At 38.2% G+C, this 22,840-nt stretch overlaps 2 protein-coding genes across 2 annotated transcripts; both read right to left on the bottom strand.

The window, feature by feature from the left end:
- Positions 1-13,132: 13,132 nt before the first annotated feature.
- Positions 13,133-16,783, bottom strand: LOC147866366 (uncharacterized). Its single transcript, XM_087316808.1, has 2 exons — positions 16,664-16,783; positions 13,133-14,619 (listed from the first exon to the last, which is right to left on the bottom strand). Exon 2 carries the CDS (start codon positions 14,574-14,576, stop codon positions 13,431-13,433), a length of 1,146 nt encoding a protein of 381 aa, XP_087172934.1. The 5' UTR covers positions 14,577-14,619; positions 16,664-16,783; the 3' UTR covers positions 13,133-13,430.
- Positions 16,784-18,583: 1,800 nt separating this feature from the next.
- LOC147866365 (2-Cys peroxiredoxin BAS1, chloroplastic-like) lies at positions 18,584-21,793 on the bottom strand. The gene is made up of 7 exons (XM_087316807.1): positions 21,533-21,793; positions 20,941-21,015; positions 20,408-20,489; positions 20,216-20,295; positions 19,749-19,874; positions 19,369-19,482; positions 18,584-19,012 (listed from the first exon to the last, which is right to left on the bottom strand). Exons 1-7 carry the CDS (start codon positions 21,749-21,751, stop codon positions 18,896-18,898), a joined length of 813 nt encoding a protein of 270 aa, XP_087172933.1. The 5' UTR covers positions 21,752-21,793; the 3' UTR covers positions 18,584-18,895.
- Positions 21,794-22,840: the final 1,047 nt, after the last annotated feature.

Genomic DNA, 22,840 nt, shown 5'->3' with positions numbered 1-22,840 from the left:
AGGAGCAACTAAGGGGAAACGAAGAAATAGAATGTCTAAGTGATAAGAATGGAATAAAGTGGTAGATACGATCACATTAAAAAACATCTTCTAGCATTGGGTGCCCATGCAAGGTTAAAATCGAGTGCATGCTAGAAAAAAGGTAGTGATGCATGATAATAGGACCATCATTTTTATACGACAAGGAGGTTCAACATGCTATAAAAGAGCAAGAGACCAATGCAAGGATAAGATGAGTGCACAATAAAAGTAGCACCACTATTTTTATTCGAGAAGGAGCTCCAAAATGCTATAAAATGATCAAGAGGGCTCATTATTAAGTTCACTATTTTGAAGGAGGTCCAATTTATTATAAAAGAGCATGAGACCAATGCAGGATAAGATTGAGTGCACAATAAGAGTAGCACTACTATTTTTATTTGACAAGGAGTTCCAAAACACTATAAAATGATAAAGAGAGCTCATTATTAGGTTCACTATTTTGGGAATTCAAGTACCCAAGATTTGAATCATGGTGCAACAAATCATGAGGGTATGTAGGACTATTATGACAAAAGGAGATGTGGTTATTGATCATAGACTTGCCATGCCATAACTGAAGGATATTCCCCCAATATTTGTTGTGTCGGAGAAAAGCAATTAAAATCAAGATAGCATGAAATTATAAGCACAACGTGTAGGTCATATCCATAGACTAGAGGCAAGTCAGTGATGAAATCCATGGAAATAGATTGCCAAGGCCAGTTGGGAATGGGAAGTGGTTGGAACAAATTGTATGGCCTATGGTGGGCAACTTTGGATCAAGCACGAGTATCACATGTCTTGATGAATTCCTTCACAAACTTCCACGGTTGAGGCCAGTGACTAGTACCCTCACGAGATTAATTCCAGGGCTTTTGTAACTCCAAAATGGTCAACCAGTGGGTCGTCGTGACACTTTTGGAGAACTTGAGTTTGAGAACGGCCCTCCGGAACATATAAGAGATACTCCCCCCTCGAATCGGAAACAATCACGGTCTTCCTTGTTGTTTGTTTTAGATGGTTTAGTAAGACCTTCCAAGTTAATGTCATTGGCAAATTTGTCTGTGTGAAGTGCTTTGGCTATTTCATCAAGCAAAGAGTCGTCATGTAGCAAGCATGTTGCGAAGAGCTGAAATTGCTCTACTTTTAGCAAACATTGGGATTGTTGAGCATAGGCATCATCCCTTGGGCTCAACTCAAAATCCGAGCGATGAGAAAGAGCATCAACCTTCATGTTTTGTGCCCCCGGTCGAAAGAAAATTTCTAAGTCATAGTCGGCTAAGAAACTTGACCAATAACCCTATCACCAATTCAAAGAATGGGTAGTTGAGAAATACAATAAAGTTTTAATATGATTTGTTATTACCTAAACCCGATGTTGGGCCCCAACCAAGTAAGGTCCATTGGTTTGACGATAGTGTTGTTCGGCCTTAGCGAATGATGGGGCTCGAGATTTATCAATTTCCATCGGCACAAGATCATTGGATGATAACGTTGGAGGAGATCTTGCATCCACTTGGGGTTGTACCATAGGTTTAATGTGGAGAAAGGGAGACAACTTGGAAGTCGCCCGTTCTTGTTGACAAAGTTCAAAAAGGCAGTTGTTACAACTAACTACTTGCATGATGACTTGCAATAATGAAGTAGGCTCCGGGAAGTTTATTAGTAGATTCTTAACATTGCTTCGAAGGCCCTGATGAAAATGGACACAAAGGGCTTGGTCGTCCCATTGACATCACATGTTAATTGTCTAAATTCAGAGGCCTAAACGAACACCTGATGCCTACCTTTATGTAATGAATAGAGTTGGGTAAGGGCTATTTGACGAAGATTTGTATCCCCAAATGTCACCTTGAACTCTTCTAGGAAAGTACGAAAATTTTCTAGAAGTGGTGATGATGTTTTGACCAAAGGTGTGAACCAACTTTGTGCAACTCCTGAGAGAAGAGTCCAACAAGGCCAACATGACGAAAATCATCTGCATATATTTGGGTTGTAGACGGATAATAATCGTGATCTTATTTATGAACCCTCGGAATCGCGTCCTTGTGCCATTGAACTTGTTAGGTAAACTAACATTGGGTTCTATAGTTGTAGTGGGGTGAAGAGGAATTGGAGTGAGGATTGACGAGGGACCATGGTCTACAAATAGGAGATTCCTTGATGTAGAAGGGGACTTGGTTTTTCTTCCTCTAGTTCCATCGAAGTACCAACTTGGAGTTTCTGTAGGGATTCCTGAAAATTCTCATTTTCAAGTTGAAGTTGTTGCATGGCTTCCAATAGCTTATTTATTCTCTTAGTAGAATCTAACATGATGAGGTTTTCGAGAAAAGGTGAACAAACTGTCACAGACAGATAGAGCAAAGCAAAATAGAACTAGGCAAAAGGTAAGATACTAAGAGGTAGAACGAGATGCAAGAGATAAACATTTAAGGAAAAATATAGGATTCTGTATTTATACATGTTTGTGGGCTCTACATGTAGTTCCATGCAGAAGCTTTCTTCTGGAATGTTCCAACTTCTGGAGCTTTCTGGAAGCTTCTAAAAACTCCTAGAACATGGAATGGAAAATCTACTAAGATATATATAATACGACCATGTACTAGATGTGTTGGTTAAAACATAATACAAGAGGTTAAGTGTTAGAATCTTGACATGATTGTTCTCATGTCTATGACAAACAAATATACTTTTCGAGTAGGTCTATGTTGTGTGGTCTTCATCCAAAGAACATGTCGAATTGGACCTAATTCCTTCATGATAAAATTTAACTACAATTGGCATAAAAAATTGGCAAGCTCATCAACATTCCAGTCGGTGAGTAGCATATCATGGATAAGGTAGACAATTGATCCATTAGATGTGGCTTTGAAGTATAGGTAGAGGTCTTCACAATTCTAAGAAAACATGAACAATTACATAAAATTGTATTGGTGCCACTATCTGGATGCCTACTTCATGCCATATATAGACCATTATTTGTTGAGAAATAGGTCCCTCTGAATGGGCCAAGATCCAAATAGGAGAGATGCGAGCCGGATCGGATGTCACCAATCCGGAATCGGATAGGTATCCAGGAAATAGGACACATTTGTAAATAGGTTTCAAAGTCACGCCTATTCGGGCCAGTTTTGTAAATATCCGAATAGTTATCTCAGTATAAAGATAACTAGGGCAAACTTTATTTGTGTAATCATTGTAACAACAGGGATTTAGTGTGTGATGTTGTAGTAACACACACACACAGGGGGGAGGGAGAGTGAGTGAGAAGTGAAACATCTCTGTTGTAGCCGCTTGTAGGTGAAGAAGACGAACTCGAGGTCGGTTCCTGTGAGTTCCCCTGTTGTACTTCTCTCTTACCATAGTGAAATAGTTCGAAGTTCAGGGACTCTCATGATTCTCCCTATTAGGGTTTCCACGTTAAAATACCTTGTCTCTGCATTTGTGTTTCTATTTTCCGTTGGTTTAAATCTTTGTACCTCTCCTACGTGACTCTAGAACCAGTTGTGGCCAGCTTCGATCTTAACATTCTTGAGTTTGCAAACTAAATGTTCCTAGTCTAGTGACACGAAAACTTCATGGACTGGTGGCTCATATAAATTTCCTCATCAATATCACCAGGAGGAAGGTTGTTTTTACATCTAGTTGAAGAAGCTCTAGGTCCTTGACTACTACTAGCTCGAGTAAGAATCAAATGGTTGTCATTTTCACGACGAATGAAAAATATCTTATCGAAGTCAACATGATATTTTTGTTAAAACCCTTTCCAACTAACCTAGCCTTATACTTGGGACTAGCCAAGTTAGATGTTTGCTCGAGTCGTGAGACCCTTCTACATAAAGTGTTTGTTGATTCTTTAGCAATTGAACTAAGTCCTAGGTGTTGTTTTCTCAAATGGAGTTCATATCTAAGTCCATAGCTAGTTGCTAATTAGCAAATTTGGTTGATGCTATAATTTCTCAGTGGGTTGAAGGTTCACTTGCATCTATGTAAAACATTCTAGGTGAATAAATTTTGAGTGGGTGTGACAATCTCACACATCAACATGGTAAGACCAAGCTCATCAAATCATCCTTGATGATCTTGTTTGAAGTGGTAGGACGTGAACTCTTGTTAGGATGATTTGAAGTGCAAAATCAACTATTTAAATAGTTGATCAAGCATGTTGGGTAGGGCCGTCAAGCGTAGTCAAATCAACAAAAATTACCCATCAAAGTTTGATTGAGTGTGCTACTTTATGCGTTGCCACTCATCAAAAACAACATATGAACTTCAAACAATTTGTCATGTCTTGGGATCGTGTAGTCTATAGCCAATGTTTCTATTGGAGCCATGGCAAAGAAAGATGCACTTTCAAGAGAGGAACTCCAACTTTTTTCTCTCATCCTAGGCACAAGGGCAAACACTTCACATATGAAGATTTGCATCTTGTTGCAATCACAATGTATGCCAAACTAGAGCTCTTGTAGGATCATGAAGTTGAGGGGTCTACTCGGCAACATATTGATTGTGTGTAGTGTAGTGAGTAGAGACATTAGATAGACCATACTGCTTCATCATGCCAACAATTCAAAAAAGAATTGTTTGCTTCAAGTGTTCGGCGATGCCATTCTACTCTATATTAAAGGGTGTTGTAAATTCATGTCAAATACCTTTTTATTTGCAAAATAAATTGAACTCATAAAACTTATATTCTACCGAAATCACTGAAATTTGAGCTTTCCATTCATCCAATTCTCGACCATTGCAAGGCATTCCTAGAAGACTAGAAAAACTGTCTTTGGTTCTCGTCAGGTAGACCAACACCTTCCAAGTAGCATCAATGATAAATGTGACCAACACCTTCCAAGTAGCATCAAGTGTTCGGCGATGCCATTCTACTCTATATTAAAGGGTGTTGTAAATTCATGTCAAATACCTTTTTATTTGCAAAATAAATTGAACTCATAAAACTTATATTCTACCGAAATCACTGAAATTTGAGCTTTCCATTCATCCAATTCTCGACCATTGCAAGGCATTCCTAGAAGACTAGAAAAACTGTCTTTGGTTCTCGTCAGGTAGACCAACACCTTCCAAGTAGCATCAATGATAAATGTGATGAAGTTTGAAGCACCACTAAGAGGCTGATGTTGCATAGTCCACAAATATCCAAATTGACTAAATCAATAGGTTTCAATTCTCTTGGTGTGTTAGTAGGGTGAGTTGAGGCTCTACTTTTGTTGTATTACCAATGCTTTCAAAGTAATGGTTGAAATAGGAGAGTTAGGGAATGTAACCAACTTAGGTAATTGCGTGTTGTTGTTCATGCTCAAGTGTGCAAATCTCATATGCCATAATGAGGAGATTGAAAAATCAGCCAATAATAGTTCATTCTCCTATCGGTTGACATATAGAGAGATACAAAGTATGTACTTTGGGTCCTCAATCAAGTAGAAGATTCTTGTTGTGAATCAACCACCCTCCTAACAAGAAGCTTGTTCAAGCACTAGCTTTGCCGAGGTATAGTTTTATCTCTCTAATGCCGACACAATACCGTGATGTGAGTTCTCAACTCTATCGACTTGAAATCCCTATCATTGCCCTATCGTAACTGGGATCATAATGGAGTAATGTGATAGGAAGCTTCGAAAACGGAGAAGCCATGTAGTAGCTTTGTATGTGGTAAGCAAACTTTTGCTTCACTTGTTCTCTCAACAGTAAGGATGTTCACATCAACTCTTGAATCATCCATGGTCTCATTGGTAGGTGTACCCAATTGTCTAATCTTATTGACATAGGTTGAAGGAATATGGTTCACCTCTTCTAACCATTTGCCTCAATTGTTGGATTGCCTAGATATTTGAGCTATTTCATTTTAAGCCTTTCGTCAAAGCTCAATATTCACATTTGATATGTCTTGGCTTATTGTAGTAGTTACAAGTTCTAGATTCCATCAACTTGCTTCCACTCCTAGAATTAGTCAAGCCATGGGAGAAGCTCCAACTTTTGTTCTATTGTTGCCAATCAATCAAAGTTTGCACATTGTAGGCATCACCAATTTAGTTTGACAACATCCTACCACAATTGGTAGGTTGTTGTATACAAGTGTATTTCACAATGTACTTCACAATACACTTGTATACAACAACCTACCACAATTGGTAGGTTGTTGTATACAAGTGTATTGTGAAGTACATTGATTAGGAGAGATGCATGTGAATGGTCTCCCTAGCTATCCTACCAAATTTAGACCATTCGGTAGATTTGTTTTCAATCCGATTGATTGACCCTTTCACGACAACTTAACCTTGCATCTAATCCTTCTAAATGTTAAACTTTGATCCATTGAACTTACTTAGGTACATGGTCATCAATTATGATGTTGACGCCAAACCTGAAAATGTATCTAGTACCTTTTTCTCAATCCTTGCAGGCAATGCTTGAGGATAAAAGAATACTCGAGTTGAGTACAATCTTCAAGCTCAATGCACGATTAGATATGCAATGCTGATTCAAATGGACCCTTTGAGCTCAATGCTCAGCTCAAATGAAGCCTTCAAGCTCAATGCTCAAGTTGAGTGTCGATGTAGTATTCGAGCATGATGCTTGGGTCGAAGTACAGGTGCTCAAGCCCCAATGTTCAAGGTGAGGACAATATACAAGATAGCCCCATATTTATAGCCAAACCCAAGGGCCCTGGGCAAGTTCACCCTTGGCCCTTAAGGTCTATCCCAACCCCTATTTTCAATTAACCCTCACACTCTTATCCTCGTGTGTAGAAAACTATTGTAAAACTACAATGTGATAAGTTATAACAAGCTCCCCCTACTGTAGCCGATGGTTGTTCAAATCATCTAGAGGGATGTGTAGGGATTTCCGTTTATCCCACAATAGATGCAGAAAAACCGTTTGTCCCCTTCAACTTACCTACTACAGCCAATCCAGTTGCCACCGTTAGCCTTTCAACCTCCTCCATAACTCCGATCTTCTTCAATGCAACGGCGAACATGGAGCAATTGTTGCGCCGTCACGAACAGTCTAACCGGGGCTCCCGTGTAGCTAACTTAGATATCACACCTATTTCGGACAGCGTAGTAGAGGTTATGTTGTCAAAACAAGATACAGCACAGATTGTAAGAGAGATTCAGCGTCTAGAGAAGAGGACTATCATTGTGCAAGTTTTGGGTATTCGTCCTCGGCGTGCTGATCTTCGAGTGCTATTGCAAGCCTCTTTGAAACAAGATGTTGAAAACATCATGGATATCCAAATACTTGGTCGGAACTATTATCAAGTGGAGTTCGAGCTTGAACGAATGGTACCGATCTTACTAGAGAAGAAAACAGTGGCAGTCAAGGGTGGATGGGTTTTCTTCCACAAATGGATTCACAACTTCTCCACAAATCAGGTACTTCATGATTTAGATTCATATCATAGATCTGTGGCAGTGTTTCCCAATTTACGTAAAGAGTGGGTGCCTTTTGTGCATCTAATTGCCAGTACTATTGGTAAATTCTTGGAAACGGATAGGTATATGGGAGCTACATCAACAAAACTTTTGATTTCTAAGTCTATAGTTTTGCCCTCAAATATCTTGTTGCCCAATTTACTTGACTCAAGACGGGAATCTTATTCTCAGAAAATATTGTATAAGGGTTTGCCAAATCAATGTTTTCGGTGTTTTGGATTTGGTCATTTGGCAAAAAATTGCCCTAAATTTAATAAAGACACAAACAAGCATGTACCCAATACAAATATAGTCCCATATCAGGCTAGATCTGAGGGTTGGACGAAGGTCGGGCATAGGAAAACATCTTCACAAGTATCTTATGACAAGCCTCATCAGGTGTCAATTAATAATTTAAAGGAATTCCCCCCCTTACAAAATAGGTATTCTACTCTCCATGTAGAAGAGGATCGGTCACATGAAGTGAATACTTTGGATCAGCCATCAACCCATCTTTCCCAACAGAGATTTAATTTAGGTTTTTCCTCACAAAAGACAAACTTACTTTCCACTCGGTTGCCTAAATCTTTTCCGAGGTTAGTAGTATGCCAACCACCCTTGAAAATTGTTGAGAATCAACAATTGACACCAGTTGTTAATTTGGCTTCTTCTGAAAAATTTAAAGGAAAAGTTGTTTCTGCTCAAGATATTACTGATGTGGAAATGCCTCCAAGTGTTATGGGAATAGAAGCAAACCAACAAATCGATGTCTCTGTTAATTCGCTTCCCTTTGATAAGCTCGTAGGAAAACCTATTTCTAGTCAATCAAATATTATGGGTGTTGAAATGGCTCAAGGAGTGGATAAACTCCCTTGTGTTGGATTTCAATTCACAATTTCACAAGATACCCTGACACCTCAAAACCCTCAAAAGCAAGTTAAGGATCATAGGGTGCATAAGTATGCAGGGAACTATCTACTTTTAAAAAGACAAGCAAGAGCTCAAGAGGGTGCCCAGAAAGGCCGTCAGGATGGTCTCCTTGAGAAAAGGACACCAATAAAATCTATGTAAGATGGACACCTTACATCTTCTTTCCTGGAATGTGCAAAGCTTGGTGGTCAGGCTTTTCGCAGATTTAAAGGACTCTTACGCGCGGATTTAGGCACTGCAAATGTAGGCACTATTGATATTCTTTTTTTACAAGAGCATCACTTATGCATGGATAGGATTCGGAAGTTTGGATCTATTTTACCAGGACGGTGAACTCATTTTTGGATTCCTGCCTTTGGCCCCACTATTATGTCAACTGCTACTATTGTGTATCATTGTGTCATTGTGTCAGCTGCTACTATTATGAATAAACGGGCACAATTCCTTATTGTAAAAATAAGATCCCAAAAGGTTGGCCTTATGAATCTCTATGCCCCTAATTCTGCGGTAGAAAGGGCAAAGTTATGGCTATCTCTTTCTGATTATGCGAGTTTAGTAGATTGGGAAGGCGACTTTAATATGATCGAGGATGTTGCTGATAGAATGGGAGGTATAACTACTACAATTTCAAGATGGGAAACTAAGTGTTGGGACTACTTTTGTTTTACCTATGGTTTGTTAGATTTATGGAAGGTGCACTCATTTTCACGTATACAAGGATCCCTTCAGTTTTCTAGATCAGATGGAAGTTTGGTTGCTACAAATTTGTCTCGACTAGGAATTATTCCGGGATCAGCTATCTCTTATCACGACCCTCTGAAGTTACATGTTACATTTACTAAGAGGCGATACTCGAGGCAATTGTGTATCCCTCCTACATTGTTATCTGATGATAATCATCGGATGTCAATCACTCGAATATGGTCAAATTACAATTTCTCAGATGACTATTTGCTTAGCAATATGGCTCATGCCATACTCGATACAAAGATTCTATTCACAAAAATAGTTTCAACATCTGTTTATCACTACAATTCAGAGATTGCTAACTTGCGTCGTGCTCTTGCAACATTACAACAATTGTTGGAAAGGTATCCATCTTCATCTATATTATGTTGTGATTTGCAACAAATAAAAAGCAGTCTAAAGGAAAAATAGGAAGCACACTCAATGTTCTTTTACTATCGCAATGTTGCTCGTTGGTCGCAAAGGCAAGATCGGGTCAATAGGAATTCTTCCATCAGTTTAAACAGAAAACTAGACCTCCTTCTATTACTTCTTTGAAGTGGCTTGATGGATCCTATACGTCAGATGTCTCTGAGATGTGAAGTATAGTCTCAGATTATTATCATAACTTATTGTCTGCTGAATCTTTTACAACAGACAATTTTAACAAGAAACAAGTTGTTCTTGCAACTATTGAACAGAAGGTTACAAATGTAATGGCCTCTCAGTTATTATAACCATTTACATCTCAAGAGGTCTTTGCTACAGCTAAACCCTTAAGTAAGGATGTTTGTCCGGGAAAAGATAGAATAGGAATTGGCTTCTATTGAACAGAAGGTTACAGATGTAATGGCCTCTCAGTTATTACAACCATTTACATCTCAAGAGGTCTTTGCTGCGACTAAACCCTTAAGTAAGGATGTTTGTCCGAGAAAAGATAGAATAGGAATTGGCTTCTATTTGCATTATTGGGATTTTCTTGGTCCTCTCCTTACTAGAGCAGTTAATTTAATATTTTCAACGGGTAATATGCCGGCAGAATGGATAGAAAGAATCATATATATGATTCCTAAATCGGATGCTCAATGTGATGAAGTCTCCAAGTGGTGGCCAATAACATTGCTTAATGTTGTGTATAAGATTGTGGCAAAAACTATGGTAGTTAGACTACAACCTATATTGTTGTCAATTATTCATGACACACAATTTGGTTTTCTGCAAGATAGAATTATTTTTGATAATATCTTTTTGTTCTGGGAAATGGTTGCATTACCTCAACAACATAAACAGCAACTTGTAATATTATTGCTTGACTTTAAAAAGGCATATGATAAAGTGGATTGGGACTTTCTTGAGGTAGTGCTATCAAGATTGGGTTTTCCTACCGCATGGATAAAAGGTGTTTCATCCCTTTATAGACGTGCTTCTAGTTTAGTTTTGTTTGCTAGAGAATACGGGACGTTATTTCCTATCTCCAGGTCTATTAGGTAAGGAGGCCCTCTTGCCCCATTTCTTTTTATCTTGTTTGGGGAAGCCTTGTCCTCCTACCTAAGATCGTCAACTGTTGGTATTAAAGGCATAGTATTACCTATTACACAATCCACTATAGTGGATGTTGAGTTTGCATATGATACAACCCTCTATGTTAACGAGGAGATTGGTAATCTCGGTTGGGTACAAAATGCTTTGCAGGTTTTCTCATATGCTACACTTGCATCACTTAACTGGAATAAGTCAGTTGGCCTTTGGGTGGGTGTAGAAACTCACCCTGTGTGGTATCCAGATCCTGCTTTCTGATGGCTTGATCATGGTGAGCCAGTTCAATATTTGGGATGTATGGTTGGAATGGATTTAAGGCTAAAAGCAATGCTATCTCCGTTACTATTATCAATAAAACGTAAATTACTATATTGGGATGCCAAAAATTGTCTTTTGCGGGTCGGGTTGTAGTAGCAAACACAGTACAATTGGTATCAATGTGGTTTATAGCATTTGTGTGGCTATTTTCTAGATCAGCAATAACAAAAGTGCAAAGCTTGATCCGTAATTTCCTTTGGGGGAAGGGGGGAACATGGGTCTCCTACAGTAGCCAAAGTTGCTTAGAATGTGTTGATTTAGCCTAAAATCAATGCAGGGTTGGGTTTGATAGATCCTTTGATGCAGTCAAGAGCTCTCTTGACTAAGTTTGTTATCAGAGGTTTGTTGCCAGGATCAGAAGCTTGGAAAGGAATGTTTTTAAATCAGTTAATGCAGTTAACTCCTCAGACAGGAGGAGCATGGTCACCCTCTCTAAAGTGGTTGTTCTTGAATGACATGAAAATGCCAAGGAGGAATCTTGCATCCAATAGATTTTTTCTAGGAATCATAAGAGCGTGGGATGCGATTAAATCATTTTTGCTACAGGACAAACCTTCTACTTGGGATGCATACTTAATCAGCCTATGCTTGCCAATTCTCTATTTCGGGATAATGCAGGAAAAGTATTGGGCCTACGTACTCACCTTGCTTGGGGTAAATTGGATAATGGGCCAGCTACATCTATAAGAACTTGGACTCATTTTCAACAAATGTCGCAAGAAGATCGACTTGCACATCCACAATCAGTTCATGGTGCCAACATAATGACGGCCACCTTATCAGGAACATATTCTTCGTTTTTTACAACTTTCCAACCTAGGCAGGAACATCTATGGTTTGGATGCTTCACAAATGATACATTGATGGCTATTAATGGTGTTTCACCTAATGGGTGCATTTCTTATTTTGAGGTCCTAGACAACAATAGATTGCAATCTTATACCTTTGATTGCAGTTATCTACAGGACTTGCGAAGTGCACCAGTTAGAGTGGTTGCTAAAATTGGAAAGAAATGGATCCTTGATCCTTATCCATCAATTGCTCATACGTGTGATATCATGTGGTTATACACAAAAGATCATGTTGCAAGCTTAACATGGGATCTGGGGGGTTGGCTTTGGTCATACTCCTTGGGGGAAAATATCGTAAAGGTCCCCTTCTTTCAGTACTCAAGTTGTATAGGAAAAGTTGTAACCTCCTTGGTAGCTAGGTTCAAGTTGTAGCCTTCGGGCGTTTTGTTCTTAATACTATTGAAGAAAATCTATTATAAAAAATAAATAAATAATACCTTTTTTTACATAGATACTATAACGCCTATGGAAAAAAATGAATGATGTAAAAATTAACCAAAGCATTTAACAATCATATTTTTGCATCAAATGTGTCCAATATTGAATGGCCATGTTTCCAAATAATTAGTAATCTTTAGTGTAATATTGGAAAAAATGTGTTGCTAATAAAATGAAGTACGTCTTTAACCACCGCGAGCCTTATGAAATATCGAAAATTCCAACCAAGGGTTTTCTCTTGTACAAGGAAAGGTTTTACATTAATACTTGCTTGGTTTTAACATATGGACACTATCACTCTTCACATACAACAATGAAAACTCATCCTTCTTGGCACTAGACAAGAAATTGTTCGATCAAAAACAATGGAGACTCCCTACTAACATAGCCACCTAGAAGGGAATTGGATAAAAAGACGATACAACATGCATCCATTGGGGACAAAAAGCAAGATAGCATAACCTCTTGTATTGCCAAGTATAGGCATCAAGCAAGCTAATCACTCACAACTGCCTTTTAGAGCAATTTTTGTAATAACTACCCCAGCATGACTTGCTTAGAACCATGTAGATAGTTCTTGGTAAACCTACCTTGGGTAGCCTTACTTTCACTCATCCGACACACAATGAGATCCTCCAATTTATTACACATTGAATGAAATTAGAATGTATTCCACATAAATGAGCAAGCTTCTTTACAATTGTTGATTCTTGTATTCTGCATAAATACAGGTAGGCATCAAGCAAGCTACTCACCCACTACAACTGCCTTTTACAAAAAATCTTGTAATTACTACCAGCATGACTTGCTAAAACCATGTTGATAGTTCTTAGTAAACCTATCTTGGGTAATCTTACTTTCAACTCATCAGACGCGCACATCTCCATCAATGAGATTTTATCTTCCAATTTATTACAATTTACACACATCAAATGAAATTTGAATGTATTCTACATAAATGAGCAAGTTTCTTTACAATTGTCGATTCCTGAATTAAGGGATATACCATGTATTGAGCTAGTACATGCATTCACCAACGTACCATTAGTCCACGGTATCTCATTCCAGAAAGAAAAATCATCAATAAACTTTCATACAGATCTGTAGTACACACATGCTTATGTGTGTCATGGGGTATTAGCATTAGCATTTTGTTGAAATGCTGAGCTTTTCAATGGAATTATTTTCTACCTTCCCAAACTTCAGCACCAAAAATTTCTTCAATCAATCCATTTGTTGAAATGAGCTTGTCAACATCATCCTGTGTAGTAGGAGAATTCCACGGCTCTTTTATCCACTCATGATTTGTTTGCTCCCCAGATGACATTTCCCAGGATTTGATCATCTGACCTGACCCTCCATGAGAAGATGTGTTCACACCCAGCTTCAAATGTTCATGAATACAAATATCCCTCAAAGATGACTTTGGCAATATTTCCTCAGGTCCAGTTGCATTGACTGTAAATAAAGAGCTATCTAGAATCTCTTCTTCATTATTAGCAATATTTTTTACAGCCCAACTAACACATTCATCCTCTTCATCATCCTCATCGATCGCATCATCAACCTGAGATTCTATTTGAGATTCTTTATCCTCTTCATCAGACTCCCCAGAGTGATCAGTGCTCCTCTCGTCATTTTCTTGGATCATCTCATCATCATCACTATCGATATTCTCAGGATCTGTTCTATTTTGAACGGCCCGCCTTTGCAGCACAAACACGTTGAAATAATAGCTCACCAGGTCTGCCATAGATTTCGAAGGAAAAACATCAAACACCTTATGCCAAAAAGAAATAGGGTCCCTTCTAACAAGGTCGTGGAAAGCGTGCTGATCCTCATCATTCCAATGCTCACCCACAATCTCTCCCATCTTATCAAATCCCCAGAGAAAAAATGCATCACCCAATTCCTTTTGTAGATACTTCCTCTTCTCTTCAATATGTAGTCTTACACATTCGATCGTGCCTTCAGTTGCACATGAGCAAGATAAAGAAGAACGATCTCTAGACATTTCTTCAAAGATAATCAAATCATCATCCTCCTGCCGTGGCCAGACGCGTTCACAGATCCATCTAAGGTCATCCGGCTCATCAACCAGCTCATTACTGTCTTTCCTATCAGGGGAAATCAGATTAGGTAACTCGGCTTGAAAGTCAGGTCCTATAGGAACTGTTTTGTGGGGGCTCTCAGATGAAGGACTTCTATCATCATAGTCAAACTCCTCAACAGATGTTACTGTATAACTTAATGAATCAGTTCCATTGTATCTAGTTACAATGCATTCTGGAAGATGCTGCATACACCAGAGAGCTTGAGTTCCCATTTCTAAGAAGAATAGGTTTGATTCTGTACAAGAAACTGGTTTCCTGCAAATATAGATCTGATTCATCAGCCTACCAAGTGAGGAGAAACCATCACAATATCCCAAACTTTTTATTTTTAGGCTTTTACCAAAATACTCATATCAACAATTATTCAACAAAATGGGGTGTTCGAGCATATTTTGCAAAATTATGTCTATTCTGGTAAATATCCAAAAGTATTGGTGTTTCTGGTCTTAAACAAATATTGCTTTACATTCATTACATATATCACACCAGTGATACTTCAGGACAATGCAACATAATGGAGCCATTAATGCATCCTTGTAAATAAGAACTTTTATCTAATCCCATGTTTTAAATATTCATGTGTTTCCAGTTTTGGGTTCTCAATGGAGGAGGTACATTTCCAAATACGTTCTTATTGCTCCGATTTCTATCTAGAAAATACAAGAGTTTCCATTTCAAAAGGATTTACGATAAACACCTCCAATCTTGTCAAGTGGCAGCAAAATCATCATAGTCATTGTTACAACTTATGCCCCAATTGCCTTCAAATATTGTTTTTATATTTTCTTCTAGGAAATGCTTACTTAGATTCAACTCCTTGAATTCATTTTTGTTGTTTGAAAGTAAGTGTATAGAAGTTTCCTTTATTCAATTCTACATGTCCCACTCCTTGTCATCACAACAATCATAAATCAATGTCAGTTTCACCTCTCTTCTTCCTGGCTCCTGCCTGTTGTACTCTCTGGCAAGTCTAGCTGAGAACCCAAACCAATAGTTTGCACTTAGTACTTGAATACCCAAGGTAACATAACAAAGTAATTGCACCAAGAGGGATCCTGGCTAAGCCTGATCTGAAAATGACAACAGGAGGTAAAAGAACTGATGACAATATAGGATCACACGGTAACTTAGAGAATGATGTCCCTCTTCTATTATGACTACCATATGGTGCATCACTTCTTGATGGACATCCTGGAGATCTTACATTACTGGAATTAAGAGGTTATAATTACTTCTTGAATAATTAGGATTCATGGTCCAGAGTTGTCGCACAGAATATTTAGATGATTTATCCTGAAGGGATAACCACTGGAAAGAGGCCTTGAGATGAAACCTACCTAAACTCACACCATGACATGTTAATGCCCCATGGGATGATAGTATCCTAGAGCCCCCATCATCAGGATCATTCAAGTCTACAATATTTTAGAACTTGAGCAATTCTGTTAATATGAAATGAAGAACATCCATGATGCACTTTAGTCTTTCAGATTAAACTTGTTTACATAGGCCCAAATAGGACAAGGATCTTATTTTCCTTCAATTCATTCACTTCTGAAGCGAAATGCTTTCCTGAAAGTGTACCCCCTGAGAGCTTATGTGGGTCATTGAACATGTTTCTTATCTCTTGCTCTACAAAGTTCTTGAGATAGCTCAGCAACATAGTATCTCGTGATGCATCTCTTAAGAACAAACCTCAGCGTCATCGTTAATGATCATTCCATACCATTATTCTTTGTATCTTTTGTAAAACTTACACTGTATTTGAGTTCTTATAGATGCATATAATTGATACAAGCACATGCTGAATGACATCGTAGGCATGTGGGTCTGTATGTATATAGGTCTTCAGGTATGCATGCACATAAGTATGTCTAGTATAAGTATTACACAAAACAAAAGTGTGTGTGCATATATATATATATATATATATATATATATATATATATATAGGCACACGCACATGTATATATGCATATGGATGCATATTTAAGGAAATCTATTGACTATGCCATGAAGATTGACATTATGATAGAGGAGTTTGTTGAATTCCGTTTGCCTCCTAGTTTCTGGGGTTCCTTGCACTAATCAACCACCAAAAGGTCCATTGACTCAAATTGAAAAAATCGAGAGAAACGGGGAAATTTTCCTCTGGAGAGAAAACATAAAGTAGCAGAGCGAAAAAGCAGGCACAAAAAGCAAAAACCAGGAAACAGTAACCCTAAAAAAGACAGACAACTCGGAAAAACGGAAGGAGAGCAGACAGACAGAGAGGGAGAATCCCGGAAGCCTTACTTACCTTTCGAGATTTGGGAGGGAGAGCGAGAGCGGATGGCGGATCGGGACGAAACGGCGGCGAAAGACAGAGACAGAGACAGAGACAGAGACGATGAGGAATCGGCGAGACGCAGGGGAGGCAGGGGAACGGTCTCCTTCTTCGGCCTCTTCTTCTTTTTACTTTTCCTTTTCCTTTATCGTTTTCTTTCTAAAGTCCTGCTAAACTTAGTTAGTGCCTAGTGGGAGGCTATCTATCTTATCTATACATACATACATACATACATTATTACATACCCTATCTATCTATGATTCTATGATCTATCTATACCTGCCTCCATTTGTTGTGATCCTCCCGATCAGTCGGTAGGTCGATCAGTCGGCCAGTGGTCATTAGGTTGTAGTAGTAGTAGTAGTAGTAGTAAGAGTACATATGTACCTAAAAGCAGCACCCACCAGATTGGTGGTCACTCGCGTGTGATGCGATAGATCGGTTTGGCTGGTTGGGCCCCCCGCCCAACACACTGGACAATGCTCTCCTCTCTACCTCCACCACCGTTCCTTTTATTAATATTGTCCACTTGCACCGACTTACTTATTGCTACTCTTTGGCCGATTGTCGATTCGCACCAAACAAAGCAACCCTCGTGTGTCATGTTGTGTTTGTGTTTTCTATTCTCTACAAAATGGACCCTTTTATAAGACATTGTAATGCTAAAGCATAATATAAATTTATTGCCTTCAAACATCATCTAACAACAAACTATATACGTACATGTCATACATGCGTACATATATGATGATGATGATGATTTAATGGTAATCCTTGTGTCTTGGGATTCATGTCTTGATTAATGGGTTTGATGAGATGTCGGCATCCTTATTTTTGAGTTCATGCACATTAACCATTCATATCAAAGCTCTTCATATTTTTAATTCGAGGTCTATATGATCAACTTCTATCCAAGTTTGATTGTAGCACCCCTTCTATGCTCCATGTTGAAGATCATGGGTTTTGTCAATGTTCTAGTTATTCAAGTATGTTAAGTTCTCTGAAAAAAATAACAACTCCTATCTCACCTAATAATACATATGTTCTTTGGAAAAAATAACTTGCCTTTAATCTCAACATGAACATATGATGTTTGAGTTTTAGTATCCTAAGAAAATTACACCTCCTTTGTGTGACATCAAGACAAATTTACTTTTGCTTGGAGCAGGTTTAATCATATGATATTCAAGTACGGAACATGTCATATGTTCATGGATTGGCTAATCTTTTTGTTATCCGATGATGTTATTGTAAGCGGTTTGGAATAGTTAATGGTGAAAATTATAAACAAGTGAACGCTCTTACCTAAGAAAACAGAACTCATTCTCTTGAGGATATCACATACTTGAGCTTCACAATAACACCATTTACATTGTCTTTGTGTAAGCTCATACAAAATTTAGGCATATTGACTTTATGTGTCAATATATAAGTACAATGGTTGCACACTATGGTTTCATGATGAAAAAATGGGGCTATTGATCCTTGGAAAGGAATTTGCAATACTGCTAGATTTTTATCAAAGGATTTAGTCAAAGAAAAGGTATAGTAGTTTCACAATCTCCACCTATTTGAGGCATAGTATAGTGGCCTCTTACAAGACATTGCATGTTTTTATTTCCTCGCAAGATATTTCCACACAGTTTACTTTTCTCTTGCAAGTCTGACAAGGTTTGGTTTTTCTTTGCTACACATGGTGTGGTTTAGTTGTTCCTCGCTAGACATTCCATAGTTTAATTGTTCATCATAAGGTACTGACCTTCGTTGTTGTATAACATATGACGAAAAAACTACTATCACCAAAGGTTTATATATAATTTGTTATAAAATCTCTCATACACAAATGAAGCACATTCCAAAAGCGGAAAACAAAGTCATAAGACTTGACTACAATTCACTACAAAATCTCATCGTTTTTTGTACTCGGAAGATTTACAAGCACAACACATTATGCACCAAATTTTATTTCTAAAGTTTGGCTCAGCAGAACAAAAGTAAAATGTGAGAAGATCATGTGAAAAGCCATTATTATATGAGCCACATGCTCTTGGACATTGTCTCACAACTCTTTCAAGAAATTTCTAGTTGAAATTCTAGAAACCAAATGAATGGAAAACTTAAGTCTTTTTTTTCACCAATGAGGCAGTGTGAATCTTCCGTAGAAACTCTGGCATAAGGATCTGCATCACAAAGAAATCTACTTGCTCATATAGCTGCAAAGTATTCTTTGCTCAACTTGGTATCTGGCTTCATTGTCTTCTCTCCTGGCTTCCATCCAGCAGGGCAAACCTCATCTGGGTTGTCTTGCACATATTGCACAGCCTACATTCAATCAATGTTGCAATGTTAATCACATCCTATCCCCATTACATGGTGATGATATGCATTATTAATCATATGGTGGCACTGTTGCATGGAGATCATGCCGCCGATATGCATGATTACTCATACTATTTCATTATTGCATGGTGATCACATCATATCCTCGTTGCATGGTGATGATATGCATGGTTAATCACATATCACCTTTTCCCTTGTTAATCACGTCATCATCACATGGTCATTAACAAGATTAACTCTGGTTAATCACACCATCATGACATTGGTGATCGATATTCACAACATCATAATCTCAAAAGAGAGGAAACTCAAAAAAAAGTATAAACAGTTCTTTTTACCTGCAAGGTTCTCAATGTCTCGTCTACACTACGCCCAATGCCAAGGTTGTTAATAGTTGCATGCTGAATGACACCCTCCTTGTCAATGATAAAGAGGCCACGAAGAGCAACACCCTTGTAGATAATAAATATACCATGTCAAAACTAAATCTTTACTTATTGAACGCACAGAACACAAACATATGCACTCTTCAAATGCATCTGTACATTGGTCAATAATATACATACCAAATCAATATCCAGTTTAACTTGTCCAAAATTTGGAGACACATTTGAATGCACACATTTGCATATAATTGAAATGCCATAGAGATTTAAACATTTTACATAAACATTTGGAGCACAAAGAGATGCAGTCTTTGAATGCATTCCAGACTTACTTGCTCGGGGATCAGAACATTGTAAGCCTTTGAAACAGACTTGGTCAAGTCAGCAACAAGAGGGTACTTGAGGTCGCCCAAGCCACCAGATTTCCGGTCGGTTTGAATCCATGCAAGGTGGGAGAACTGCATGGACATATGATTTTATTGTCACTCCATGGTTTGAAAGCTTTGAAATGGCTAGAATTACTTTGTTTAGCAACAAACGTTCTATACTTCAATTATTGAGTGGTGAACCTATGATAAAATTTAAATAAATGATCTTACGTTGGCAATGCTACTAAGAGTGACCAATGTGGTGCACAACCAGGATAACTAATAGTCTACAAAATAGACGCCGATGCCAAGAAAAAGTAGCTTAGCTGATTGTTAGTGATGGAAGTGCTATCTATATAGGTCTACAATGGTTGGGTGTAAAATCTACATCTACTTTATGTGTGGTCACTTAAATTGTCTTGATTACATACCACACTGTCGACTGAAACACCGATAACTTCAGTATTCACTTTCTCAAATTCGTCATAGCGATCACTAAAAGCAGTAATCTCTGTCACATTCACAACATGAGAAACACAAAAAATATGATAAGGAAATGTGGCAAATAAATCTCTTAAAAAAGTCCAATTTTGATAGGAAATAAGGTCAGAAGCATGCCATACCGGTGGGGCACACGAAAGTGAAATCCAAAGGGTAAAAGAATAGCACCACATACTTCTTTCCTCTGTAATCCGAAAGCTTGATCTAAACAGCAATTTAATACACTCAACATTAAAAACTAAAATTGAGATATCGAATTGTTAGAATATGACCAAATACTCTTTATCGATATTTCTTTCGTCCGGAAAGTAAACATAGATTAAACCAAACAAGAAAATAACATATGGGGGATGTGATACCACTTTATTGTTCGTATCTCCTCATTTACACTCAAAAACATTAATCACAAATTAATGAAACATTAGAAGGTTGGCTCAGGGAGGCCCCGATACACTTTTAATACTGTAATGTTTCGTTCAGAAATCAGAAACTAAAGAATATACTGAGGTGTCCTAACACACTTGATGTTAATATTCTCATTCATCTCGATGATTTGGAATCATGCAAGATAATGCACTTTGATGGATTAACACTTTATTGGGATAATCACTTTATAATATCTCTATGAATTGAAATGATGAAGAATTCACTTTACCTTTGTGAATTCTTGGTCGAAAACTGCTTCGGCTTCAAAATCTGGAGCTACATTCCCCACTAATGGAAACTCTCCCTGAAAAATTCAAAAGAAAAATAATGAAATTCAAAATGAAAATTCTGCTGTAAGAAATATTTTCTGGAGTTAAATTTTTGGAAACGTTAAATTTCTGCTTTCCTGAAGAAAAGCTTAGCCTTAATTTTTCTTATTTAATATTTTTCATCCATATTCACGCTAGTTTTGTTACTTAGGATTGTAACCCTAATTCTGTACACTAGAACTTTTTTGCCCTATTTCTGTTATCTTAAGACATTCGACCCTAAATTTACAGAAATCTTGGGTAACTCAAGAAACATTTTTGTTCATTTCCTAGAAACTTTCCTCAAAAGAAAACCCTAATATGAAAACTTCCTAAACCCTGAAATCCTTCAAGATGTTACCAATGCACTTGAAGGATTTCATCGCAATTTTGTTAACTTGAAACTTTTGGACCCTAATTTCTGTGTTCGACTTTGACAAACCGACGCCTTCCGAAAATTGAGCAGTCACATGTTGTTGTTCATTTGAGCATAGAGAAAGAGAAAGAACTTACAGCTCTGACAACAAGGGGACGAGGAGAGGCCCTGCAAGACAGCGAGGTGAAAGAAGGAGAAGGAGAGGTGGAGCGAAACTTGGAGACGGTGGAGAGAAACGAGCTCCTGAGATGAGACCGAGGAGCAGAAGCAACGACGGGGGAGGAGGAAGCAGACGAAGCAGCATGGGGCAAAGAAGAGAGAATTGCAGCAGAAGCGGCGCAGGCAGCCATGGCCATTCTCTCACTAGCTCTCTCTCTCTCTCTCTGTCTCTGTCTCTGTGTGGGTGTTTCAGAAACAATAGATAGGATATGTATGGGTAGTGTCTGAAAGTTCAAGGCTTATTTAAGGTCTTGGAATAGAAGATGAAGAAGAAGAAGAAGAAGAAGAAGAAAAGAAAGAAAGATGGGTTCTTATGTTTTTTGGGTGTTTTGGGGGGCCAGAACCTTTGAAGTATGTATGTATTGATGATGATGATGATGAGATGATGTCCTTTTGTGCCCCTGTGGCTCACCTCGTCCACTGGTTTTCCCAGATAGATATCTCTCTCTCTCTCTCTCTCTCTCTCTTGCTTTTTCTCTCAAGTGTTTGTCCTGCTCCCTACACCCCCCATTTTCCTCACTATACATAAGATCCCTCACCTTGCTCCAGCCTAGAATGATTTGGTCGACCTCAATATTCAATCAAATGGGCGGTTTCGAGATCAGGGATCTGTGTACATTTTTTTAACGAGGTCAAGTTGAGTCTCGGCGTCGGCTTATGGTCAAGATCAAGACCAATCGAGCATAGGGATGTGCTCTCGGACGAGTATTGGGATAAAGATTTGTGATTGGGGTCGAGCTTAGCTACAAAGACGGGAACAAGGTTGCCATCTTAGTTGAGTTGTTGCGGCTCGATTGAAGTGTATGTCAAGGTCAAGGCCTAGGTTTTGGTTTTAGGTTAGGGTGTGGATCGACTACGTGGACATCGACGTGGATGTGGATGCGGTTCAAATTGGGATATCTGTAGAGGTAGAGTCAAATTGTGTTGGGACGTGAATGAAGTCTAATTAAGATGATGTTCATTGATACATTAGAGTTATGTCCTTGCATTGCACTAGAATGATACTTGCTATTTCTCACATTACTTCTCCATATCCAAATGTGCAAATTGTGTATATCAAATACACAATTTGTAAGTCTGTGTGAGCACATGGACAATTTTCAAAGCGTATGTATGTGGATGCATATTTCTATATATACAGTGTACACAAAACATATGTTTTGAAATACACAATATCATACTATAATGTTGGCCAGAGTATGGTCTGGATAATAAGTGGGGGAAAG

This window comes from Azolla caroliniana, unplaced genomic scaffold (genome assembly GCF_043228905.1).
Source record: "Azolla caroliniana isolate FFs.n. ecotype wild unplaced genomic scaffold, voAzoCaro1.0.p SCAF_3, whole genome shotgun sequence".
NCBI lineage: Eukaryota > Viridiplantae > Streptophyta > Polypodiopsida > Salviniales > Salviniaceae > Azolla > Azolla caroliniana.
This window is presented reverse-complemented; position numbering and strand designations above follow the sequence as displayed.

Coding starts and splice junctions, on each gene's coding strand:
- LOC147866365 (XM_087316807.1), bottom strand. CDS start 21,751: ATGGCCATGGCTGCCTGCGCCGCTTCTGCTGCAATTCTCTCTTCTTTG. Junction 21,016..21,532: donor GTCCCCTTGTTGTCAGAGCT/GTAAGTTCTTTC, acceptor TGAATTTTTCAG/GGAGAGTTTCCATTAGTGGG. Junction 19,013..19,368: donor AGACATTGAGAACCTTGCAG/GTAAAAAGAACT, acceptor GATTGAATGTAG/GCTGTGCAATATGTGCAAGA.
- LOC147866366 (XM_087316808.1), bottom strand. CDS start 14,576: ATGGGAACTCAAGCTCTCTGGTGTATGCAGCATCTTCCAGAATGCATT.